This window comes from Fundulus heteroclitus, chromosome 2, assembly GCF_011125445.2.
Source record: "Fundulus heteroclitus isolate FHET01 chromosome 2, MU-UCD_Fhet_4.1, whole genome shotgun sequence".
NCBI classification, from domain to species: Eukaryota; Metazoa; Chordata; class Actinopteri; order Cyprinodontiformes; family Fundulidae; genus Fundulus; species Fundulus heteroclitus.
Window position 1 is genome coordinate 22,408,418 of NC_046362.1, and position 24,712 is coordinate 22,433,129.

General features: G+C 38.3%; 1 protein-coding gene across 3 annotated transcripts in view; it reads right to left on the reverse strand.

The window, feature by feature from the left end:
* Positions 1 to 24,712, reverse strand: part of arntl2 (aryl hydrocarbon receptor nuclear translocator-like 2) — a 37,810-nt gene that overhangs the window by 4,781 nt on the left and 8,317 nt on the right. For 2 of the 3 annotated variants that reach the window (XM_036151067.1, XM_036151076.1), the window contains exons 2-16: positions 20,605 to 20,728; positions 20,466 to 20,519; positions 20,331 to 20,372; positions 20,084 to 20,241; positions 18,958 to 19,037; positions 18,653 to 18,745; positions 15,935 to 16,052; positions 15,681 to 15,830; positions 15,354 to 15,597; positions 13,393 to 13,499; positions 13,040 to 13,190; positions 12,864 to 12,934; positions 11,408 to 11,519; positions 9,268 to 9,358; positions 1,756 to 1,855 (exon numbers count right to left, since the gene is read on the reverse strand). In XM_036151067.1, coding sequence (XP_036006960.1) covers positions 1,756 to 1,855; positions 9,268 to 9,358; positions 11,408 to 11,519; positions 12,864 to 12,934; positions 13,040 to 13,190; positions 13,393 to 13,499; positions 15,354 to 15,597; positions 15,681 to 15,830; positions 15,935 to 16,052; positions 18,653 to 18,745; positions 18,958 to 19,037; positions 20,084 to 20,241; positions 20,331 to 20,372; positions 20,466 to 20,519; positions 20,605 to 20,728 — 1,695 coding nt within the window. The remainder of the gene's footprint in view (positions 1 to 1,755; positions 1,856 to 9,267; positions 9,359 to 11,407; positions 11,520 to 12,863; positions 12,935 to 13,039; positions 13,191 to 13,392; positions 13,500 to 15,353; positions 15,598 to 15,680; positions 15,831 to 15,934; positions 16,053 to 18,652; positions 18,746 to 18,957; positions 19,038 to 20,083; positions 20,242 to 20,330; positions 20,373 to 20,465; positions 20,520 to 20,604; positions 20,729 to 24,712) is intronic. The other variant, XM_036151072.1, reaches the window with a different exon arrangement.

Sequence of the window (24,712 nt, forward strand, 5' to 3'; positions counted from 1 at the left end):
ATAGAACGGAAACGGAAATAACAGTATTCGGATGGACCCATTGCCTTTTTTTATGTCCAGAAAATACAGGACTTCTAAATCATTCTAAATGTGACAACAGCACCCCCTGCTGTTTGCTCTGTACCCTGCGGTCAGCAGTAAAAAAAAAAAAAGCACAAAACTTAATGTTTCTGAAGTTTATCTTTAATATTAATGGCTTGATATTATTTTTGCAATGGGATTCATAGCTAGTTAACAGTTGACTGTAGGTATGTGTATAAAAAAACATTTATACTGTTGTTAATATAGTTAAAAAAACTGTGGCAATGTTGAACCATTATAGTTGTTATAATCCATATATATGTTATACATTTTTAAAAGGGACTCTGGAGGGGGGGGGGGGGGGGGGGGGGGGGCAGCAGAAGATATTTCAGAACCACTGCTCTAGTGGAATAATAACCACTTTAGTGTTTACTTTTAATTTATCGTTATTCATCACCAAAAAAGTCTTTTTTGATTTAAAATATCTTCATCATACCAAGAAATATTTTTTCGTTTGGTGCATTCCAATGTTTTTCTTCTCAACAAGCAAGGAAGGAAAAAGGAAAAGAAAGAGAGGCGTCTCTGTTTAAAAACAAGACTGGAATCAAACTTTAATTTATAGTTCAACTCATGCTGAGGCATTTCCCAAGTGAAACATTATTGTACTACTGTAAGTAGGGCTGCATGACATCAGAAAACTACTATTGTTATTGATCATCTCATGATTTTTCGACTATTCTTTCCTTACGTTACGTAACGTCTCCACCACTCTCTCAGTCCTGGCATTTCAGCCACTAAGAATCTACATCAGGCTTTTCACTTTATTTTTGGACTATTTTTTTACACAGCAAGCTACATGAAACTGGGTTAAAAGAAAGGGGGAAGACGTGACACGGTCCAGGACTCGAACCTGGGACAGACAAGTTAACGACTGAGGCCTCTGACGCTACCCCCACACCGCTCCATCAGGTTCAGTAATAATAATAACACTAATAACAATAATAATAACTAAGGGCGATTAGAGTAACTGGTGAAATATGTTGTTGTTGTATAAGGCGCCTGAAACGTATTCCTCTGCTACGCTGCACACACTGATATTGCAATAACATGATATATTGTGCAAATGCATCTTGAGTATACGCCAAGGGTATCTAAAGATTAGTTGAGCTGCACAATATATATCGAACTGCATCAGCACAATATCAGCGTGAGCAATATTGTGATCGTAAAAGGACTTTTTTGTGTGCAATGTTTGATAGGATCTTCTATCTCAAAGAGCTCCGTGTGCATCTCTGGATCTATTTTCTCTTCGGTGATTGAGCCATTTCTTGTAATGCACACAACAACCTTGTACCACAACAACACAACTTTGCAACATTTGAGCAGTTAAGGGCTAAAAAAAAACAAAAAAAAAAACGTTTCTCTCCAAGACTTAGATATTGGCTGAATCTTTACTGCAACCAACTGTATGTGCTCTCTTTCATCCTGCAGACTTAAAAACTCACTGATATCTGCTTATCAGGGTGAATTTAAAAAAATGGCTTGAGGTGACGTGTTGTGAATATAAATACAATTAATTTAGAGTCCTATTTCTCAGTGGAATATTTTAACAGCGAGACCAAGGAACAATGGGAGGGAGGAGGTTAGGTAGTGTCACCCTAAGAAATGTGATTCAATCTTAAAATAAATAAATAGGCTAAATAAAAGGATAAATGAAAGGATGTGATAGAGTACCCATGAGCGAGTCTCCTCCTGAGAACGAAGCCCCTTGAGGTTCGCCCTCTGAGCTCGACTTTCCTGGAATCTCCATATCCGAAGTTTCTCCGTTTGGTACCTTGAGACAAAATAGTAGCAGATTAGAGTCCTTACGTCAGTGTCGTTAGGGTAAAATAAAAGGGGATAACAATTACAAAGCTCAATTTCTTTCAACATTGAGTCCTCCTAAATGCTGACAACCCAGGGTCCAGACCAGGAAGCAGAGCCGTAGTTTAACACACCTCTCTGCAGCTTCTGTACTGTTACCCATCCATTATCCTATTGAGACGGTGTCTTTCCCACGGCCAAAACTTAACAGATCAAAAACTTATCTAAAAGGAACAAATCATAAAAACCTAATAAAAATCAATACGGTTCACCTTGAACCTAAAAATAAAACAATTAAATGTGGTCTATTAAATATAAGGTCTCTCCCTCCAAAGACTTTGTTAGTTAACGAATTGATTTCTGATAAACAGATTGATTTGTTTTGTCTCACAGAAACCTGGCTACAAGAGGACTACGTTAGTATAAATGAGTCAACTCCCTCCAATTATTCAAATTTCCACATTCCCAGATCTGTGGGAAGAGGAGGAGGAGTGGCAACCATCTTTCAGTCTGATTTATTAATTAGTCCCAGGCCAATTAATAACTACAGTTCTTTTGAACATTTAACCCTCAGTTTCCCTCATCCAAACTGCAAAGCAATAAAACCTCTTCTGTTTGTTGTTTTGTATCGTCCACCAGGCCCTTACACTCAGTTTTTGGATGAGTTGTCAGATTTCTTATCTGATTTGGTGTTAAATACTGATAAGGCTATTATAGTGGGTGATTTTAACATCCATGTTGACACAGAATGTGATAACCTTAGTGTAGCCTTTAAAACTATCGTAGATTCAATTGGTTTTGCTCAAAATGTGCATAAACCGACGCACTCTTGGCTCCATACTTTAGACCTTGTGCTGACATATGGCATTGATTGTGAAGAATTAACAGTATTTCCTCACAACCCTGTCCTATCTGATCATTTTTTAATAACATTTGAGTTTAATCTAACTGAGTTCTCCACCCCCAAAAGAGGGTTCCATTATAGTAGATCTTTATCGGATAATGCTGTATCAAAACTTAAAGAGTCTGTCCCCTTTTTAATATCCTCCGTATTGCAGAAATGCCCTGTAGATGGCAGCAATGTTGTTTCTTCCAATTCACAAATAGATGTCTTTGTAAACGGTATGACTTCGTCATTGCGTTCTGCATTAGACAATGTAGCTCCCTTGAAAAAGAAGGTGATTATTCACAGGAAGCTGGCTCCTTGGTTTAATTCAGAGCTGCGTTCCTTGAAGCACAATGTTAGGAAATTGGAGAGAAAATGGCGCTCTACACACCAAGAGGAATCCTACTTAATCTGGAAGAACAGTCTATTGTTGTATAACAAGACCCTTCGCAGAGTTAGAGCAGCATATTTTTCATCATTAATTGAGGAGAATAAGAATAATCCTAGATTTCTCTTCAGTACAGTTGCCAAACTTACCCAGAGCCACAGCTCTGTTGATCCATCCATTCCCTTAGCTCTTAGCAGTAATGATTTTATGGGATTCTTCATAAATAAAATTGATTCCATTAAAAATAAAATAATTGGCATCCTCCCAAACATGATTACCTCATCCTCAGTAAGTGAGGCAGCATTGGAGGAATCCTTAGAACCTGCGCAGTGTCTGAACTGTTTAAAAGCAGTAGAGCTTTCTGAGCTATCTAAAATTTTAGCTTCATCTAAACCTTCTACCTGTATGTTAGACCCAATCCCAACCAAGTTGTTTAAGGAGGTATTCCCTCTGATCAGTGGTCCTATTTTAGACATGATTAATCTATCCTTGGTAAATGGATATGTACCACAGGCTTTTAAAGTAGCTGTTATTAAACCTTTACTTAAGAAACCATCTCTTGATCAAGATGAGTTAGTAAATTACAGACCTATATCTAATCTTCTTTTCTTATCTAAAATTCTTGAGAAAGTAGTTGCTAATCAACTATGTGAACATTTACAAAGTAATGACCTACTTGAGGAGTTTCAGTCAGGCTTCAGAGCTCATCATAGCACTGAAACAGCTCTGGTGAAGGTCACCAATGATATTCTCATGGCCTCAGATAATGGACTTGTGTCTATACTTGTCCTGTTAGATCTCAGTGCTGCATTTGATACAGTTGATCACAGTATTCTCCTACAAAGACTTGAGCATACTGTAGGGATTAACACTAGAATTACCAGAGAAGGGTCATTTAACATTTCTACCTTTGGAGCCCAGAGACGGGTCGACTGACCTGAAGGATTTTAATTAGCATCCTATAAGCAGTTGTGAACCGGTGCTTTTGTTCTGTAAATAAGGCCATTACTGGTGCACCAAAGGAAGGGGGAAGCTTAACTCCCTACTAACTGCCAGGTACAGCTGTGAGCAATGACCAGAAGTATTTGTGTCTAAGTCAAGAGGACTGAAATTCCAGCATGAGAAATATACAAAGGTATAAGAGGCAATGGCAATTTGGACAATTTGGTTTTCATACTACTTGAACTGTTTTGCATTTTGTTAAATTATGATTACAAACATCAGTGTATTTCATTGGTATTTTATGACATTGACTCGTACAAATTAGTGCATAATTGTAATGTGAATAGAATGGATCTGTGGTTTTCAAAGGCAAATCTGAAAAAGTGTGGACTGCATTTGTATTCAGGGCCTGACAATCCTAGATTAAAAAAAATGCTTAATTACTAAATTCTAGTCAACACAAAACTTACTGTTCGATTGAAACAACAAGCGTGTTATTGTTCGATTGAAATCGGAAAGAGAGGGGCATACTTAGGCATGACCAGGACATGGTCATCAGCCTAAACTGACAGGGTATCACTCAGACAAACATCTCCTTCTTTAAAATAATTTTCAGAACTACCTTGTTTGTGATGGTAGCACAGAGTAGGCTTATTTTTCTACCCTTACTCCCAAGCAGCTAGTTGATTTATAATATAACATACATACATAATAAACCATACACGATGGTTTTAGAGATTTTGTATCCCAAAAATGCTGCACTTTGCTAATAACAAACAATTGTTTATTATTATAGTATTTAGTTTTATCCACACTGCAGGGTAATAGTTGTAAAGTGATAGTGTCGGTTGCTTTTATTCTTTGGGGGATGCTATATTCACTAGATACAGGGAAACTGGTCAGAGTAAAAAAAGGGGACCTTGTTAAATGCAATGCAATTATAATCTAATGAAATAAAAGTTGTTTTCTTGGGTGTTCTGATGTATGAAATCAGCAAACAGCTCCTTAAGGAAAACTTGTAAGGTAAACACTGGTTGCCTACAGTAAAATGTGTCTTTTTTTATTATTATTATTTAACCCCATCCAATGATAGTCCTGCAGTAACTTTGAACGCCAACCCGTGTTGCTAATTTGGTTAGTTTTCTACTGTAGAGCTGCCTCCATCATAGATCGCACCCACCCCCAACATGGACTATTCACACGTACCTTCTGGCCTGACAGTACAGAAGTGTGGAATGCTTTTGTGAGTTCGGCTCTCCTCCCCCCTTGCTGATTCCTCAGGCAATGGCCCTATTTACAATTGAACAAGGGATGCTAATTTGAGCCACCAGAGTCGTCAGTTTGGACTCAGGGTCTTTTGACCCTCTTTCGGGACTTCAGGGGGAAGGACGAAAACCCTGGTAATGCTAGGGAAAAGCATTAGGCTGGTTTAAATCTTATCTGTTGGACAGATTCCAGTTTGTTCATGTTAATAATAAATCTTCCTCAAACTCTAGGGTCACTTGTGGAGTACCACAGGGTTCAGTCCTTGGACCAATTCTATTTACTATATATATGCTTCCGATTGGCAAAATTATCAGACAGCATGGGATTAATTTCCACTGTTATGCTGATGACACTCAGCTATATTTATCCATAAATCCTGATGAATCCAATCAGTTACTTCGACTGCAGTCATGTCTTGATGACATCAAAAGCTGGATGACTTTAAATTTCCTGCATTTAAATTCTGACAAGACAGAAGTTGTAATCTTTGGGCCAGAGTCTTCAAAAAATAAAGTTCTTAATCAATCCCTTAATCTGGATGGCATTAACTTGGCCTCTGGTAATAAAGTTAAAAATCTTGGTGTTGTTTTCGACCAAGACATGTCATTTAAATCTCATATTAAACAGGTTTCCAGAGTTTCCTTTTTTCACCTCCGGAATATCGCCAAAATTAGAAACATTCTGTCCAGGAGTGATGCTGAAAAACTAGTCCATGCATTTGTTACTTCAAGGCTGGACTATTGTAATTCTTTACTATCAGGAAGTCCACAAAATGCAGTTCGAAGTCTTCAGCTGATTCAAAATGCTGCGGCAAGAGTTCTGATGAAAATCAACAAGAGGGATCATATTTCTCCTGTTTTAGCTTCCCTTCATTGGCTTCCTGTTAAATCAAGAATAGAATTTAAAATTCTTCTTCTAACGTATAAAGCCCTTAATAATCAAGCTCCATCATATATCAGAGCTCTGATTACCCCGTATGTTCCTAACAGAGCACTTCGCTCTCAGACTGCAGGTCTGCTGGTGGTTCCTAGAGTCTCTAAAAGTAGAATGGGAGGCAGATCCTTTAGCTATCAGGCTCCTCTCCTGTGGAACCAACTCCCAGTTTTGGTCCGTGAGTCAGACACCCTATCTATTTTTAAGACTAATGTTAAAACTTTCCTTTTTGACAAAGCTTATAGTTAGAGTGGCTCATACCCTGAGCTATCTCTATAGTTGTGCTGTGATAGGCCTAGGCTGCTGGAGGACATCAGGGTCTAATTTTCTCACTCTACTGATTTCTACTGTTCTTCAGTCTACTGTTCTCCAGTTTTGCATTGTATTACATTGAAATGACTGTCGTCATTTCAGCTTTTAACTTTTGCTCTCTCTCTTTTTCTTCATAGTAGGTACACCTGGTCTGGCGTTCTGTTAACTGTGACATCATCCAGAGAAGACGGCTCACCAGCTGTTACCATCTAATGTAGAACAGATTACTAGATCAATGTGTGCTTCTGTGCTTTTTTGTTTCTCTTGTTGTGTCTCTGTTCTGTCTTCTGTAACCCCAGTCGGTCGAGGCAGATGACCGTTCATACTGAGCCCGGTTCTGCCGGAGGTTTTTCCTTCCCGTTAATGGGTGGTTTTTCTTCCCACTGTCGCTTCATGCTTGCTCAGTATGAGGGATTGCAGCAAAGCCATGTACAATGCAGATGACTCTTCCCCAGGAGTGAATGCTGCTTGTCGGGACTTTGATGCAATCAACTGGTTTCCTTATATAGGACATTTTGACCAATCTGTATAATCTGACCCAATCTGTATAATATGATTGAACTTGACTTTGTAAAGTGCCTTGAGATGACATGTTTCATGATTTGGCGCTATATAAATAAAATTGAATTGAATTGAATTGATTATTTCATACAGTGATATGCATCCTTTAAAATATTATTTTAAAAATAAACAGAGTTTTAATTAACAGAGTGGTTGCATTAAAACACCTGCACAGAACTCAGAGTTAGGTTCAAGCCACTTGTAAGCACTTGGTCATTTGTTAATTTCCAGTTTTACAAAATCCCTCACTATGCAAGTACACGAAGGTAATATGTTTTTTTACTGCATACCTTTCTGTTACACTTTTTCCTTCCACTCAACTTTTCATGAAAATGCTCGGATAAAGGACAGTGAACGGCTAGCCTAAATCAGCCATTAGCCTTTGTGGCTTACACTCCTTCTGAAGGGTGTTGGCGACTTTCTGCTTGACAACTGTCAAGTTTAGGCCATCACTTATCTGTAGCAAATATCACATTTTCTGTATTTTTCCTCTGTAATATTCTAATTTTCTGAAAAACTGTTTATTTGTGTTTTCACTATCTATAAGCCATAATCAGGAAAATTAACAGAAATTATTGTTAGAAATAAATCACAGTGTGTCGTGAATTTATTTAATTTGAACTTCACTTTTTAAAATTTAATTAGAGAAAGAAATTAACTTTTTAGAGATACTCTAAATGATTTATACAGGAATCCTAGGCCCAGTTAAGGTCCAGATAGGAGCTGTTGAACTGCGTATTTTTTAGTGTCATAATTTATCTGGGTATTTAAACAATATAATTGTTTTTAGATTATATTTTATATAATATAAATATAAATCATTTATATTTAAAAAAAAATATAAATCAATGCACCATCGGAGTTTCAACAGCAAGTCCTGATATTATTTTACAAGGAGCATTCTTTAACAGTCATGAAGGAAATGATCCGGGTCGAAATGCTGACCAAACGGACTGGGAGGAGCCCCCTACCCCTAAAGCAGGGGTTTGCTGCTACATAATTAATCTCCAACAACATAAACAAGCAATAATAAAATATAAATCAGCAAAGAAGGCCTCCAGAGTGATAGACATCCTGGGTCCGCCGATTCGATGACTTTAATTCAATATTAAGACCTTATGTTTTGTTTCGGCCACCAAGTAAGTCTACTGTGTTTATATCAGTCATTTAGTTTAGGCTACTTGGCCAGGATTCACCAAGGCCCCCTCGGCAGAATGGGATGAAAAACTAAACATCTAATAAATGTCATCCAAACTTCCAGCATCTTTCCTGACTGCAGACGTGAAAATGTACAAAGCTGCAATAAACAAGTGTTTTACGGAAAAATGTCTAAAGTAATGCAAAGCCCTTCCAGTGTTTACGCAGAAAAACAATATTTCTTATTTATCTGTGCTGCTGCAAAAACAGTAGGGCTGAAACTAATCATTGTGATCAAGTAATGATGATTAATTGATTATTCAAATCATCGTCAACTCATTTATTGTTGTTGTTAACTGGAGTGTTAAGACTTTAAAACTTGACGTTTGCGGAACAAACAACCCACTCAGGGCAGTAACTAAGCCAAAACTGTACAAAAAATATACACGTCGTGCATTTAAGATGAAAAACTTCTTTATCTGTAAATATGCTCTATCCAAAACTTCTCAAGTGGCAGTTTTAGCTTTACTTGGTTAAAATTCTGTAAAAAAATAAAAGGGTAAAAAAAAGCACCACTTGCTATCCGATTATTAATCTGTTAATCAAAAACAAAAAATAGTCAACAGATAATTGAATTGAATGTTTTTGCCAATCACAATGCATTTAAGATGCAATAAATGTATATTTTAAGTTCAAAACGCTTGTTTATCACAGCATGTTAATTTACTAAGAGTATCTCTTTTTAGATTAATTGAATAAATAAAAACATCCAACGTGAAATTATATCTAAGGTAATCAAACTACTAAACCTGTGCTCTCCATGAGTAGTTTTGGGCTTTAACAGCGCCATCTAGTGGAAAGGGGGATGTTTAACTTCTAAACTGGGTGGAAACATTGAAACCATTTTCTGGGATAAGACTAAATTTACATGGACTACTGGACTAAAAGTGAAACTTACACTGTTGGTGATCTGATGGAGAGTTTGAGGAGACTTATCCTGTGCCAGACTGAACGGACTGACGTTCCCACTGGAAGGTGACGAGTTCAGCCTGAACAGACCAAATCAAAAACGGTATCAACCACTGTTACTGGAAAAACACAGCTGCTTAATTAGATGGATGAAAAGAAGAAGAAGAAAACCCCTAGAAAATGTAAGTTATAATCAGTTTTATAGTTATGTGAGGAAAATTGGGACACAGCATTAAATATTCAGTTCTTCATTAAGAAATCATCACATACAGATTTCTAATCATTTTTTTTAATATGGGAAAGAAAGTGGTTTAGCTGCACTTTAAAAACAAAAATCAACTATTGTTTTACTAGCTAAAATATGTTATATAGAAGAAGAAAAAGTTATTACACCCTATCCTGCAATATATATTTTTAATTTCTTTGGTTGAAGTAGGTTCACTGAGAACCTCCCTGTAGCCATCCACCCCCACTCGCACATTAATCTGAGGACTCCTCACTGTTTCAGGGGTTTCTGGGAGTTTTCTGGTTTAAGGCATGCTACAGGACCTCAATCAGACAAAAAGCTAGACTTTCCATTTGTTACATATCAGCTGGTCCTTGGTGGATCAACTGATATATTTTACAGCATTGTAAATGGTAGAAATTTTTTATTTATTTATTTATTCAAACATGATACAAATATAAAAATAAAATAGTGCACAGTAACAAGAAGTGCATAACAAGAAGAGAAAATACAGATTTTTGTTTCAGTTAACATATCATGCTCAAAACGGGGTAGGAAGAAGTGAGAACTTATAAACTCCTACCCCTAAACACTTGAGACTTTAGAGTCCTACTGTCAGTAGAAAAAAAAAAAAAAAAATCAAAATCAAAGTGGCAGTTTGAAGTAACAGTTACTAATATTTACCTATACATTTTCCCATTTTATGCTGGTTTATCTTTCTAAACCCTTACACCAAGTTATTATCTTCAATACACACCTTATTGCTTTCTGTCCCCATGTGTATATCTATTGAAAATTACCTCTTTGTACCTTCTTTTGAATTGTGTTAAACTATTGCTTTGTTTTAAATCTTCATGTAACTTATTCCATAACTTTACACCTTTAATTGAAATACAGAAGCTTTTCCTTGTTGTTCTAAAATTGCGGATCTTGAAGATTGAGTGACCCCTTAAGTTATACCCCCCTTCTCTTTCAGAAAACGTGCTCTGTATGTGCTCAGGTAACAACTTCTTTGATACCTTGAACATAAATTGAGCCATTTTAAATTCTACAAGGTCGTCAAATTTGAGAGTTCTGGATATTATGAAGAGCGGGTTTGTATGCTCATAATAACCGACATTATGAATGATTCTAATGGCTCGTTTCTGTAGGACGGTTACCGGATGTAAAGAGCTCTTGTAATTAACTCCCCACACTTCACAGCAATATGATAAATATGGTAAAATCAGAGAGTTATATAGAGTATGAAGTGATTTAGCATTCAATACATGTCTAGCTCTGGCCAATATGGATATACTTCTACTGAGTTTACTCTGTAAATGTTGAATATGAGGTTTCCAACTGATTTTGTCATCTATTATTAAACCGAGGAACTTATTAGCAAAAACCCTTTCTAGAGTTACGTCCTCTATTTGAACTTGAATTTCAATATTTTTATAACAGTTCCCAAAGACCATGAATTTCGTCTTGTCCAAATTTAGGCGTGGACTCCATGATGTTTAGCTGACAAGGTCCTGCTACAGCAAAACACCCCCAAAACCATGACACTTCCACCTCTGTGCGTTATATTAGGTGTGACGTCGTTTTCCCCCTGCAATTTTCTGCCATCCAAATGATCCTGTCTAAAGAATATTATTCTGGAAGTCCTAGTCTTTAGTCTACAATCATTCTAACAAACCTCAGTCTGGCATTCATGTTTTTCTTAGAGAGCTCTTTGCTCACCAAGCACAAAGGTTAACTTCTCAGGTTTATTTCTGGTTGCAGAAATGCACTTTCACATCAACAACAGCAGCAAAGCCTTTCTGTTGGTCCCATTTTGACATTTATGGGTTTTTGGAGTCTTCTTTCAGCATCTAATTTTTTTCTTCTTCTCTTATTTAACACTCTTGTTATGAAGCCATACTTGTTGAAATCCAGCAGCTCGTTGGCAATCTGTGTCCCAATGCTTCCAGCGTAAATCATTGTTCCAGATGCAGAGGAGATGCCTGGTATAACCGGAAGGGACTTCTTGCAGTCTGTAAGAAAACAAGTTAGATGAGAAAACTTCAAATGTGCATTTTTAATTGTCAAGGCCTTTTCAGGCCAGGCTAAAAGCACCGTCTGTTTAAAACAACAAAGTGTCATCAAATCAGACAAACTGTATCTGTAACATTATCATTCAAAGACACCAACTAAAGTCAGCTAAGCTAAATATAAGAGAGGACTAAATAGTGTATTTTATGACCAAGTCTTTTTCTTCCTGGATCACACAAATAAAAGTATAATACAGAGTGGTTTCAAAGGGTATTTAGGTGGTTTCCAACTTTTTAGGAGCTATTGACCCCTCATCTTATATGAAGTGCCTTAAAAATGAATAATTAGCTATTATTCAGTGTAAAAAATAAAATAAAAACAGAGCACAAAGTATTATCTCTGAACCCGCTTGAATAGTAATTGAGTCGAATTACTATCAGTTCCGTAAATAATAAAGAATTGACCACTAGTCATCAGCTCTATTTCAAAATCTGGAACTCTTGGACTTGTCAAATAAGGAATAAAGTATCCTATTCTGAATAAAATTTTATAAAATAACTTTTTGTTAACTCTGGTAGCATTAATACATTTTGAAAAATAGAAATTTTAAGTTTTAGTAATTTTTTGTATTTTTTTTTTTTTTTTTTTTACATTTCATAGGTTCAGTTTGACCTGAATTTAATCTTTTCTACAGACAGGTAGTAATGAATGTGTGCAATCACTCAGTTTGAAAAAAACAAATAACAAAAACAAAATAATAATTGGTAAAAGGGTCAAATCAACACGTGGCGTGGCAATTGAAACGTGACGCGTTTCATTTTAAATATAAGAAGAAAGAAGCCTGGGAAAAAAAAAATCTTTTTTCTATTCTCATCATGATAAAAGCAAAATCTATACTTTTTAAAACTGTGTTAGAACCCTGCAATATTCACACACAGCTCTGCAGAATGCAGCCAAGTGACATGTTGCAAAATATGTGCTTTTAGGAAAACCAGTTACCACAACTCACCTGCAAGGCTTTGTTCTTTCAGGAGTCATTTTCAGCTCAAGCATTATGATAAAAACTCTTAGGCACAACACATAAGCTGTTTAACAGTCATTTAATTAATAACGTCTTTTAGATTCCCATATTTAACCCACCTATCGAGCCCGTCCTTCAGTTTGCACCAGTTTCTGAATACGACATGTTGAAAGTGACCTATAAATGTTTCTAGGTCAGACTTAATTTGCTGACTTCAAAGGAAAACCACCCACTCCATCATTCATACGCAACAGCGACATGCTCGGCTGCAGGGAAACTCATAGAGCGGTGCGTCGATACAGATTAGCGATTCTTATGCTCTGACCTTCTGAAGCCTTGGAATTGCCCGACTGTTCCGACTTATGTCCTGACCGCCCCGTTCGGCTGTTGTCATACCTTCAGTCAGGGGACGAGATGACAGGAAGCTGATCACTTTCCGAGCAGACAGGTGCAGAAAATGGTTAGATGGAGCCAAAACAGGCGTAGTAAGCATATACTCACGATATGACTGTGTTGGTTGACACTATATATTCGACCTCTTTGTTCCAGGGATTGACAAAACTAAACCACTGACTTTGCAGAGTGACAAAAGAACCGTATTTTGTTTTGAATTTATAGCAGTTCGTCTCAATCTTCTCTCTACTCCGCAGGACTATAAGGAGGCAACAGGAAGGAAAAACAACAAGTTAAACACAGCAGACCACACGTACTGTGTGTAACACTTTGCAAAAACTAGTAATTTACTGATGTGCATCGCAGCAATGTGTAAACGTGTAGTAAAGAGGATATGAGTCACAATAGCTGATATTTTCAAAGGCTTTAAAGAAGCAACATAAGTGAGAAACGTAAGCTACCTTTTCGATGTCGATCAGCTAAATGGAGCAAGTCATCTTGATGGAAGTACTCGTAGCACGAGGTCCCGAGCAATTCCTGGGGAAGGTAACCTAGAATGGTTGTCGCTCTGTGGGGAGAAAGGTTAAAATAAATTATCCCGGCAAAAATAGATTTTTCCCACATTCCTAAACAGACTTATTGTGTTCTATAACAAATAGAATATTAAAAGTTTTATTTTGTGCAACACTAAGAGAAAAATCTATTTAAGGATTACAATGAATGCAATTCATCTAAAAAAAACTAAATCAAAAAGAAAAATATTTTACTTATTATTGACCCAATAATAAAATATTTTGATCGCAGAAACAAGTTTTCATTTGCTATTTTCACGCGTGCTTCCCTATTTCAAATTGTGTAAAACAGATCGATTGATACAGGTTTTTCTAAGGCCAATGTCTTTACCGATTATTTTGACATCAGTTTAACCAATACCCAATAAGTGCTGCTGATTTTTTGGTCCAATTCTTGAAGCCGCTATTGACTAAATAGACTATTGGCCGGCCGATGTATCGGTCAACCTCTACAGAAAAACATTCACCTTTTTGGCTTAAATTGGGATGAAAGTAGGGCTGGACGATATAGAAAAAAACCCCGTATTGATAAAATAGAAATCAGATTGATCGATTTCGATAATTATCAAAAAATTAAAAATATATATTTGAAGTGCAGTCCTGGCCATTTTATGACATCTAACTCTTAACTCAACCTAATTTTTACCAAAACTGTAAGTCTTAAAAAAAAAAAAAAAAAAAAACACGTTCTCTCTGAACTCTAAAACTTGGTGATGGAGCTCTCCTGTGTCTGTGATTGGCTATGATTGGTTGGGAAGATGTAATGACTGTAGTATTAACCTACATGAAAAACTAGAACGCAAAAGGAAGGAAAACTGTTCCATTGAACTTTTTATTGACCCTTTTTTCTATTGAATCACTCGTCTATCGATTGATATATATCGGTATTGAATTATTGTCCAGCCCTAGATGAAAGAGTGTTTACTCTCTTGGACAGTATCTGCTTTGTTGTCTCACAGCAGGAATTTAAAGGATGGAATGGACCTTTGCAAAAATACTCCGGATTATTGAAAATTAATCATTAACTTTAAAAACTGCATTAGATTAGAGTGTCAAACGATGTCAATCACCACACTGAAAACCATTTATTTATACGTACTGCCTGATATTAAATCACAGTAAACTCCTACACTTTTGGGCCAGGTGGGATTACCATAAATTATTTTCAATTGCCAAATGCAGAAAAATTGAGCAAAGCTTTTTAAATAACTTTCTTCAAATACGTGAGTTTTCTTAAACATAGATTACTGTTCCTTTTACGGTAATCAATTTGGAAATAAGACACAAAAAGGTTGCAGGACAGCGGCCCTCGAGGACTGGAGTTTAGGCCGCTGCCGAGAAGACCTGACGCTGTAATGTCTGCTAATAGTGACTTTACCAAGTGAGTTTTGGATTGTAGGTGGGTTAATGGAAATCCACACAAATATACAGGTTTTCAGAGTTTAGTTGTGTCTAAACTCTTGTTTTAACATTAAAACAACCAGTTCTCCAGCTTCACAGTGGAAACTACACTGTGTTAAGACGCAAATGTGCTTTCACCTCCACATACACACACACACACACACGGTGTTAAAACAATCATTGTTTAAACACAATACTCTAAACAGAGCTCTTGTCTGAAGGCCAATAGCTTCCTTTATTTGAGGGGATTCACTTTTATTTCTTTCAGCCGTTTACAATTATTGTTAAGTCCCTAATTAAGCTGCAAAAATCATTTATTTAAAAGGAGCGTTTTAACATTCCAGCAGCGAATGTATCCAAAACGATTTTCAAAACTTAGTCCCTTCTACTGAAAAGCAACACCATCTCCTAGCCCATTTCACCACCCTGTGTGTGGAAGTCAAATCTACCTTTGATCAACAAAGGTGAATTTTCCATCCATGGCGTAGCGCGTAACAAACTCGGTGGGTCGAACGCGGACCTCTCCGTTAACTTGCGGCGCCGAGTGTGAATGGATGCGTCCCACCGCCACCAGGCAGCTGAAGTAGGAGCTGTCCTGCTTGTCTGCTTCCCCTTCCCCCTCCGCTCCCATCTGACTGGTTGGCCAGCTGCGCATGTATCCGGTGCAGTGGACTGTGCAGTATTTCTGAGACTCTTAATAAAAAATAAAAAATGATATGCAGTCAATAAAAAAATGCATAAAATAGACCTCATTTGTTACCATTTCTTACAATCACCTTTCTTTTTAGAGGTGTTGGCCTGGGTTTCCTTTTCTTCTACTTTCACAGGTATCTTGTTGTACTTCATGCGACAAAAGAAGGAGCGACGAGCGCCCGAACACAACCGCGACGCGCCGATGGGAAGGTCAGCCTGGACCTGCAGACCAGCTGGAGACAGCCGTGGTGTTAGACGCAATGCAGTTAATTATAATAATATAATAATAACACTAATAATAATAATAATAATATGGCAGAGACGGAAACACTTTTACTTTTAGCATCTATTAGCCGTTCGCGAGGGTGCAGCTCAGAAGCAGACAGTTGCTCCTTCACTTTTCCCATGTCCTTGGGGTGTATGTAGTCAAACAGGCTCTGTCCAATCAGCTCCGTCTAAAAGGGAAACACACAGACCACCACAGACTTAAACGAGGCTCCCGCGTGGATAAAACAGCCATCAAATACATCCAATTTAAACCGAGCTAAAAAAATAAATAGTTTCACAAGGTTTTTTTTTTTTTTTTTTACTGAGGGCTTTTGGCCCAGAAGCACACCAGACCGTGCGTTAAGCTGGAAGTGAGTCAGATTTGAAGCACGCACTACTAATGTTTTTTTTTTAACAGTGTCTTGTAAAAGTATTCATGCTTTTTAAATTTTTTTTTTTTACATTTTGTCACATTACAATCACAAAGTTCAATATATTTAATGGGATTTTGTGGGAACACAAAGTAGTGCATAACTGTAAATTCAGTTAAACGACAATCATACAAACGTTTTTGCAAGTGTAAACCCAGAATGTTTCGGGTGGAGGCCTCAACGATCACCTGGATTAGAAACAACCGGACAAAAAGACCACAGTTTGTGAGACTGAAGGGTGATGAGTCTAACCAGGTAGTCAGCAGCGGAGGAGCACCATCACAGGGGACCGTACTCTCGCCATTCCTTTTCACTCTTTCAACCTTAAAACTCCTCTCATCTGCAGAAATACTCAAGATGACTCTACAGTCATCGGGTGCATCAGAGATGGACAAGAAGCTGAGTACACGGAGGTGGTGGACAGCTTTTTCGGCATTGTGTGGAAACAATCATCTCATCTTGAATGTGAATAAAGGAGATTGTAGATTTCAGGAGAAACAGGAATAAGTACAACACTATTTCCATCATGGGAGAAAACGTGGAGGTGGTGGAGGAGTGTAAATGCTTCAGAGTTGTTCACCTGGACAACAGACTGGAGACGGTGAAACTGTCTACAAGAAACGACAGAGCAGACTGTGCTTCATGTGGCAGCTTAGGTCCTTTCAGGATTTGCCGCCAGATGTTGGATATGTTCTATAAATCTGTTGTGGAGAGTTTAATCTCCTCTGCCATCATCTGTTGGGGTAGCAGCATCAGAGCCGATGCCTTTAAAGCGCTCCACAAGCTGATAAAGAAAGCTGCATCTGTTCTGGGCTGTCTGAGCCAGAACAGCTAGAGATGACTGCGCAAAGAAGGATTCTTCATAAAATGAAGAACATTATAGACAACCCAGAGCGTCCTCTTCATCAGACTGTCTGTCATGTGACAACTAATGGGGTGTATAGTTTAAATTCGGTGTAATCTGAATCGTAAAGACTAAAAAGGGTCACAGCAGACCGGTCAGGGGTAAAGTTCAGTGGCAGGAGGAATTGTTGGCCACATTCATTGAGGGGACTAGTTTAACATGTGAAAGGACCATAATGAAACTTTAAAATTTAGATGCAAAATACTATGTGCTGTGGAAAACTAACACTGCACATCATGAAATCCTGATGGTGAAACATGGTAGAGGCAGCATCATGGTGAGTGGATTCTCTGCTCCTGCAGGGACTGGGGATCTGGTTATAGTTGACGGAGCTAAAAATACAGGGCGAAACTAGAAGTTAAAAGGTATAGCGGACGATCTTTTTCGGCTTTGAGTTCTGAGAAGGGGGGGTCATCTTGTCCGACGCTCGAATCATTGTAACGCGCTCTCGTAACGTCAAATTCGCTCCTTGTTAGTTCCGGCTTGCTGGCTGCGCACTTCTAGCGTTTATGTATCCAGTTAGCTTCCGTTCATTGTTGCTCCGCTGCTCTCACCGTACACATTGAAAATGGCTGAGAGTTGCAAGAGGTAAACTGTCTTATACGTTTATGAGAAGAAGAGGAAGGCCACAGAAGAAAGAAGACCAGAGTGGATTTGGGAGATTTTTTTCACGCGATCCACCTGAGTAGTGGAAGAGCAGGTAGGACAGGTCTTGTCGATGTGCAGGTACTAGAAAATGGATTTGGGAGTTTCTGACCTAAATTTCCGAGGAAAAAAGAAAAATCATTCATTCTACCTTTAACATGGAGTGGAACAAGGTTCACCAAGACAATAAGAATAGAAATGTAATATTTCCAAATACTGTCGGGCCAATCAGAATGAGTCTGAGTCAAAAGAGGAGAGTTTCAGTGTCCAGACGTGCAAAGATGGTAGCCCCATAACCCCAGATGCTCAATCCGGGTAGAGGGTACAAAATGCATGCCACACTTCTCAGATTTTTATTTGTTGAAAATATTGAAAGCTATCTATCAGTTTCCTTCAGTCTTACAATTATGCATCATTTTGTAAAACCCATTGACGTTTGTGGCTGTAATGTGAGAAAATGCGAGGACGTTTACAATGTAGGGCAAGTAACCAGAAGTATGACAGATTAAGATTTTAAAATGCTCAAAACTCCAAACAGAAATGTCCATGTATAAAGGCAGTACAAAACGTAACTGTTAAGCACATGTATAGGAAACAAATGTTTTACTTTGACTTGGCTGTTCTACAGTAGAGAGCATGCTCAGGATGCTGAACAGGCCCCTTTGAAGTCATCCACAACTCGTAGATTCCAGTCTATCCACAATACAGACATAATAACAAAACCCAGCTGGGGGTGTCTGGTGTTTTTTTTTTTTTTTACATGAAGTCACAACAAAAGCAGATTATGTGACAAGTGTAAAAGTGTTACCCGACTATAATTTAATATCTTTGTGACGGACTCTGAGACAAAAACTATTTTCCCACGATCACAGCCCACTACAAACAGGAACCCATCTGCAGCCTGCACAACAGAGACAAGGAAAGAGCGACAGTCAGGATCTGCTCAAGACAAAAAGCACAAAGCCATCAGGCCTTTTATACATTCTTATACATTGTAACTATAATGCAGTTTAATCTAAATAAAAGCAAAAAAACATAATTTAGTCTACTTATATCTAATGTCTTCAACATTTTGATCTTACAGTAAAACATTTCTTACTATCTAACGTTTACCTTGAGCACAAGGTGTTTAAGCTCTTCGTCAGGAAGGAATGATGGTTTGTAGCTCGCTTCGGAAAAGGAGCTCGCTGAGCCTGAAATTATAGACAGTATTAGTCTATTTAAAAACAGTTCTGCATACAGGAAAGGAGGGTAAGCAAAACATGCTTGCAGTTCGGCCAGCAATTACTGTAAAAATACATTTTGTTACACCATAATATATACTTTTAACTTAAACAAGTACTGTTTAGAGCAGGGGTGTCAAACTCATTTTGGTTTAGGGGCCGCATACAGCTTGATCTGATCTCAAGAGGGCCACACGAGTAAACTCATTGCAAGATTAAATAGAACTAATAAATGTGGACTTGTTGTTGATTTTTATATTAAATTAATTTTTAAGAAAAGTATGTGCAATTTCAACAATACTTTTACTCAGTTAAACATTTACTAGTGCATTATGCATAAGAACTGATCACAGTGATTATACAATGTTGAAAAACATTTATACACTTTTTTTGGAACTTAAAAACACTGTCCTGCATGACAAAATACAAACAGATAAAAATTAAGAAATTATTTAAAATCAATTTTCCACATCTGAAGCTCAGTGCTACCATCTGATGATTAAAACACAGCGCCCCTCGTGGACAATATAGGAACTGCATATTTTCAATTAAACGAAGTACATGTTTTTTTTCAATAATTGTTTTATCATTCTCTTCCTTTTATCTCCTCTTTCTTTCACCTTTTGTTTTTTTTTCTTGTTGTTCTTCCTTTCCTCTCCTACTTTCCCATTGTAGTGTCCATATCATTTGAGATATTCCCCGCATTAATCATAATAAAACTATTCACATTCATAAATCAAGCGGAGCACTATACTGCTCCACTTGTGAAAGTCAAATCTGATGAGCTCTTTTTGGCATTAAGACAACAATTCTTATTGCCACATTGCCAGACAGGACACTGGGGGAAAAAATAACTAAAAATAACTAAATAAATAAATAATTTTTATAATGATAATGCATATAGCCACAGGGCCGGACTAAATTGTTCGGCGGGCCGTATCCGGCCCGCGGGCCGTATGTTTGACACCCCTGGTTTAGAGTCTTTGATAACTAGAGGTTATAGATGTAATCTGCACCTTTGAGGGACTTCAGGTGCTGCACTGCCATTCGAAGCACCGTGAGTTTGTCCAGCTTACGGGACATGGGGTTACACGTAGGGATCATGGCTGAAAGCTTGTCGATGAGATTGTTCATTTTGTCCCGTCTCCTCTTCTCAATTTGGCTGTGAGGTTCCCTGCACAAACATCACCAAAACGCGTCACTGACCCCCGAGAAGCAGCACACTTCAATGTTTAGAAAGATGCGTTTTTAAGTCTTGTCTACCTGAAGCATTTAATTTTGACATGTTGGTCCTCTCCGTCTGACCTGTGGAGACAAAAATAACCAATGGATCGATTTCATTTACTCTGAAGAAACTGGCATAAAAATATTAGCTTCCATTAAAAACGAACAAAGCACCTGTTTTGGTCATCTTCCATATCCGCATCATTGATTAAAGCCAATTTTGAATCCCTAAAGAGTATAAAAACGTAATTTAAGTCGACAAATTTTCCGCCCAACGTGTTTAAATCGGAGCAAACGTGTCAGGAATACTCACTGGTTGTCTGTGCTTCCCTTGCGCTTCCTTGGCATGTCCATGCTAAAGGACATGCCGGAGGTTAAGGATGGGGTCACCAAGCTGGGCAGAGAATTGCTCTGTTCTTCCTCAACCAGCACATCATCTGAAACACAAACACCAAACGAACTGAAACAGGCGCTAAATGCTAAAAACGTCATTTATGTGCAACAGAGGTTCGGTTATCAGCACCAAGCTATAGTGAGGTTTTAAAAAGTTATTTTAATCAGATACCAGAGAAAGTGCCACAGTTGTTTCAGCCTGTATGGGACACGATTTAACTCCCTGAGTAGGTGCTGCACACTGCCGGTCAACTGGCTTTGAAGAACCAGAAGCTGTGTGTTCAAAGAAGTAAAAGCAAATACATAACAGCTGAACCTTCCACTGAGGGCTCTAACCAATTTCTTTAAGCAAATCCAGGTGGCAGCTGGAGTTTTTGCTATTGCAACTAGAAAAAAAAAAATCAGCTGATTAAACATTACAGTGGCGCAGTGGGTAGCGCTGTTGCCTTGCAGCAAGAAGGTCCTGGGTTCGAGTACACCCCTGGGTCTTTCTGCATGGAGTTTGCATGTTCTCCCTGTGCATGCGTGGGTTCTCTCCGGGTACTCCGGCTTCCTCCCACAGTCCAAAAACATGACTGTTAGGTTAATTGGCTTCTCCAAATTGTCCTTAGGTGTGAGTGTGTGCGTGAATGGTTGTTTGTCCTGTTTGTCTCTGTGTTGCCCTGCGACAGACTGGCGACCTGTCCAGGGTGTACCCCGCCTCTCGCCCGGTGAACGCTGGAGATAGGGACCAGCAACCCCCGCGACCCCATGAGGGATAAAGCGGTTTGGAAAATGGATGGATGGATGGATAAACATTACAACAAACCTACAGTCATATTGGAGTGTCATAGCATTTCACAAAAGGAAAGTATTTTCTAAATCTACATTGCTGTAAAAAATACATTTTCTCACTTACACATTTATCCTGTTTTTACTTCTTTGTCACAATTAAATATTTCAGAAAAAAACAACTCAATTTTGGGCAAATATAACGAGAGTAAATAAATAAATAAGCACCTACATCCTCCCCTTGGTAATATCCTCTGAAGCCATGGCACCAGCTTCCACTCATACGCCGATGACACTCAGATTTACCTCCCCTGACACTCATCTGGCTCTCTCCTGAGCCACCAGATGTCTCAGCGACATACGTCATTGGATAGCCAAAACTCTCTCCAGTTAAATAGCAGTAAGACCGAGACCATCCTCATCGGCACCCCCCCCCCATCAAACTAAACCAGCTGGCATCACCTACATCACCATCAACAATCACTCCATCCCTCTCTCCTCACTTGTCACCAGTCTTGGTGTCAAGTTTGATTCCTCCCTTTCCTTTACTGCTCATATTAAATCATTTTGCCAGACCTCTTACTACCATCTGAGGAACCAAACTTAGACCCTCCCTCATCCAACCTGGACGCTGAAAGACTGGTAGACGCCTTCGTCACATCTCGCCTTGTCTACTGTAACTCCCTGCTAGCAGGTCTCCAAATCCATCCAGAAGATGTGTCCAGAACAGCGCCGTGCGCATCCTCACCAAAACCAGGAAGTCCGTCCACACGTCACCCCAGTCTTCCATTCCCTCCACTGACTCCCTGTCAACCAGCGGATAACCTTTAAGGTACTCCTGCAGGTCTACAAGACTGTCAGCCACACTGGCGTTAATCTGCATCTTGGTCACTCAGGTCTGGCACCCAGAATCTCCTCACTGTCGCTCGTAGTAGGCCATCAACAGATAGCCTAGCCTACTATGAGCAGAATAAGTTATTCAACCACTCTATTCAAAATGCCCATAAACCTAATAACTGATTGTCCCATCCTTGGCAGCAACAAATGCTATCGGGTTTTTTTTTTTTTATGACAACAACGAATCTTTTACATCACAGTGGAGGAATTTTGACCTAGTCTTTTCTGCAGATTTATTTTAGCTCTGCAACATTTTTCAACAGTCAGTGGGCTTTTCAGTTTCATGCATCAGGATCTCAAATTATGTTTAAAAATTGACTAGGTCACTTAAGAAATGTCTTTTTTTATATATATAATTTTTTAGGCATTCAAATGTGGATCTACTGTTGTGCTTTAGATTAGAAATCACCCACATGCACCAGGTAGCCCACAAGGACGACATGTGATGCCCTCCGGTCCATTCTAAAACTGGCCCTACCCTCCAGTGCATCTAAAATGTTATTTTAGTCTGTTGCTCTACTTTTGTTATCACACTTGCATTTATATAGATTTAAAAATGACAATATCTAAAAAAAAACAAAAAACATTGCAATTTTTTTTTGTTGGTGAGCGCTGACTCTTCTAGCTCAAAAGGTCAGTACTAGTAGCTGTTTGAGAGACACAGTACCAACAAAGTACCGCTCAGTTTCAAAAAGGTTGGTGACGCCTGCTTTAGATCATTTTGCTGCTGTGTAACCAAAGCTCTCTTAAGCTTTAGGCTACAAGTTGATAGCTGGACACTCTCCTTGAAAAGGTTTCTGGTAGAGATGAATATTCTTATCCATCAATAACACCAAATATTTCCCAAATTTCCTGAAGATAATCAATATTTTTGGCTTTAACTGAAACAAATGAGGCCTGCAGAGCCCTAGATGATGTTCTGGGTCCTTTTTTGCAACTTCCTGGTTGAGTTATTGAAGCTTTCTTTTAGCAATTTTGGGAGGTAGATCAATATTGGGATTGTTCACCACTGTTCATGGTGTTCTCCATTTGTGGTTAATGATTCCATCACTGTAATCCACTCGATTCCCAAATTAAATTTAATTGAAGGTCTGCATACTGGTGTGGACTGACTGGATAGACTGGCTAAATACTCTTTGTTATACATAGGTGGAAAGAGAAAAAACACCCTTTTTTGGTATTTTTATTACAACACATTTGTCCACAAGCAACATGGCTGCTGGCAGTATGGTGCAATGGTTAACAATGCCTTCTCAAAACAACAAATTCCTGATTTCAACCTCAATTTGGGTTGTTCTGTTATGGGTTTGCAGGTTTTCTGTAAACCAGTCAACATAATGGATTTCTTAAAGCATTTCAGTTTTCTCCCTGTCCAAAGACACATATGTAAGATATATAAATTGCTTAAGTTGACCATGTTAAGGCGAGCAATTAAAGCCCAAACTGCTGACAGGACCTCTTCGTGTGCCATGGAGCTGGGCAATGGACCTCATAGGATGGTAATTGGACCTTAGACTTGTGGTGCAGTCTACAAAAATCAGGCAGAAAGATGTGAATGAAACCTGTGGGAAATTAGGTCAACTCTCTTAATTACTACATTATAAAATAAGCAAGTTTAGAACTATTAAGTGAATATGGTCAAAGGTATATTAATTAATTGTCCTAAAAGAACTTCCTGGTTAGCTGCTGACTTTCAGTCTTTAGATGTGTATCTGCTTTGAATCAGACATTGCAATGTATGATTTAAAAAACCGAGTTTGTTACGCGCTACGCCATGGATGGAAAATTCACCTTTGTTGATCAAAGGTAGATTTGACTTCCACACACAGAGAATGACTAGAAACAGCCCCAGAGATGGCCGTTACTGATGGCACCTATTTTTAACCATGAGCCACCAACCCTGTGACCCAAATAGCCTTTATCAGATAAGCGGTGATCTGACTTCTAATCCTCCTCACTCTGCCAAACTCTGCGAGATTACAAGTCTGCACACACTCTACCAATAAATCTCACGTGTTTACTTACTAGCACATTCACCGAATATCTGACTGGAGTAATGGCTGCACCTACGTAACCCCACACGGTGTGCGTCTCCCAGTTATGGTATCACGGGGACATGCTGTTTGATGTAAATTCATATTTATTCACCTTAATTAGAGCAGGTGTTAGGGTATTTATACATTATAACTTCAAAAATAAGAATATAAATAACCAAAAAACCCTAGAGAGAAAACAAGCTCAAACAGCACAGATGTTCATGACTAGAAAACAGGAGTCAGAGTTTCAATTATTATTCAAATCATGTTGAGCTTTGATAAGGTTAAGAGTGTCAATGCAATTATGAAACACAGATCATAACT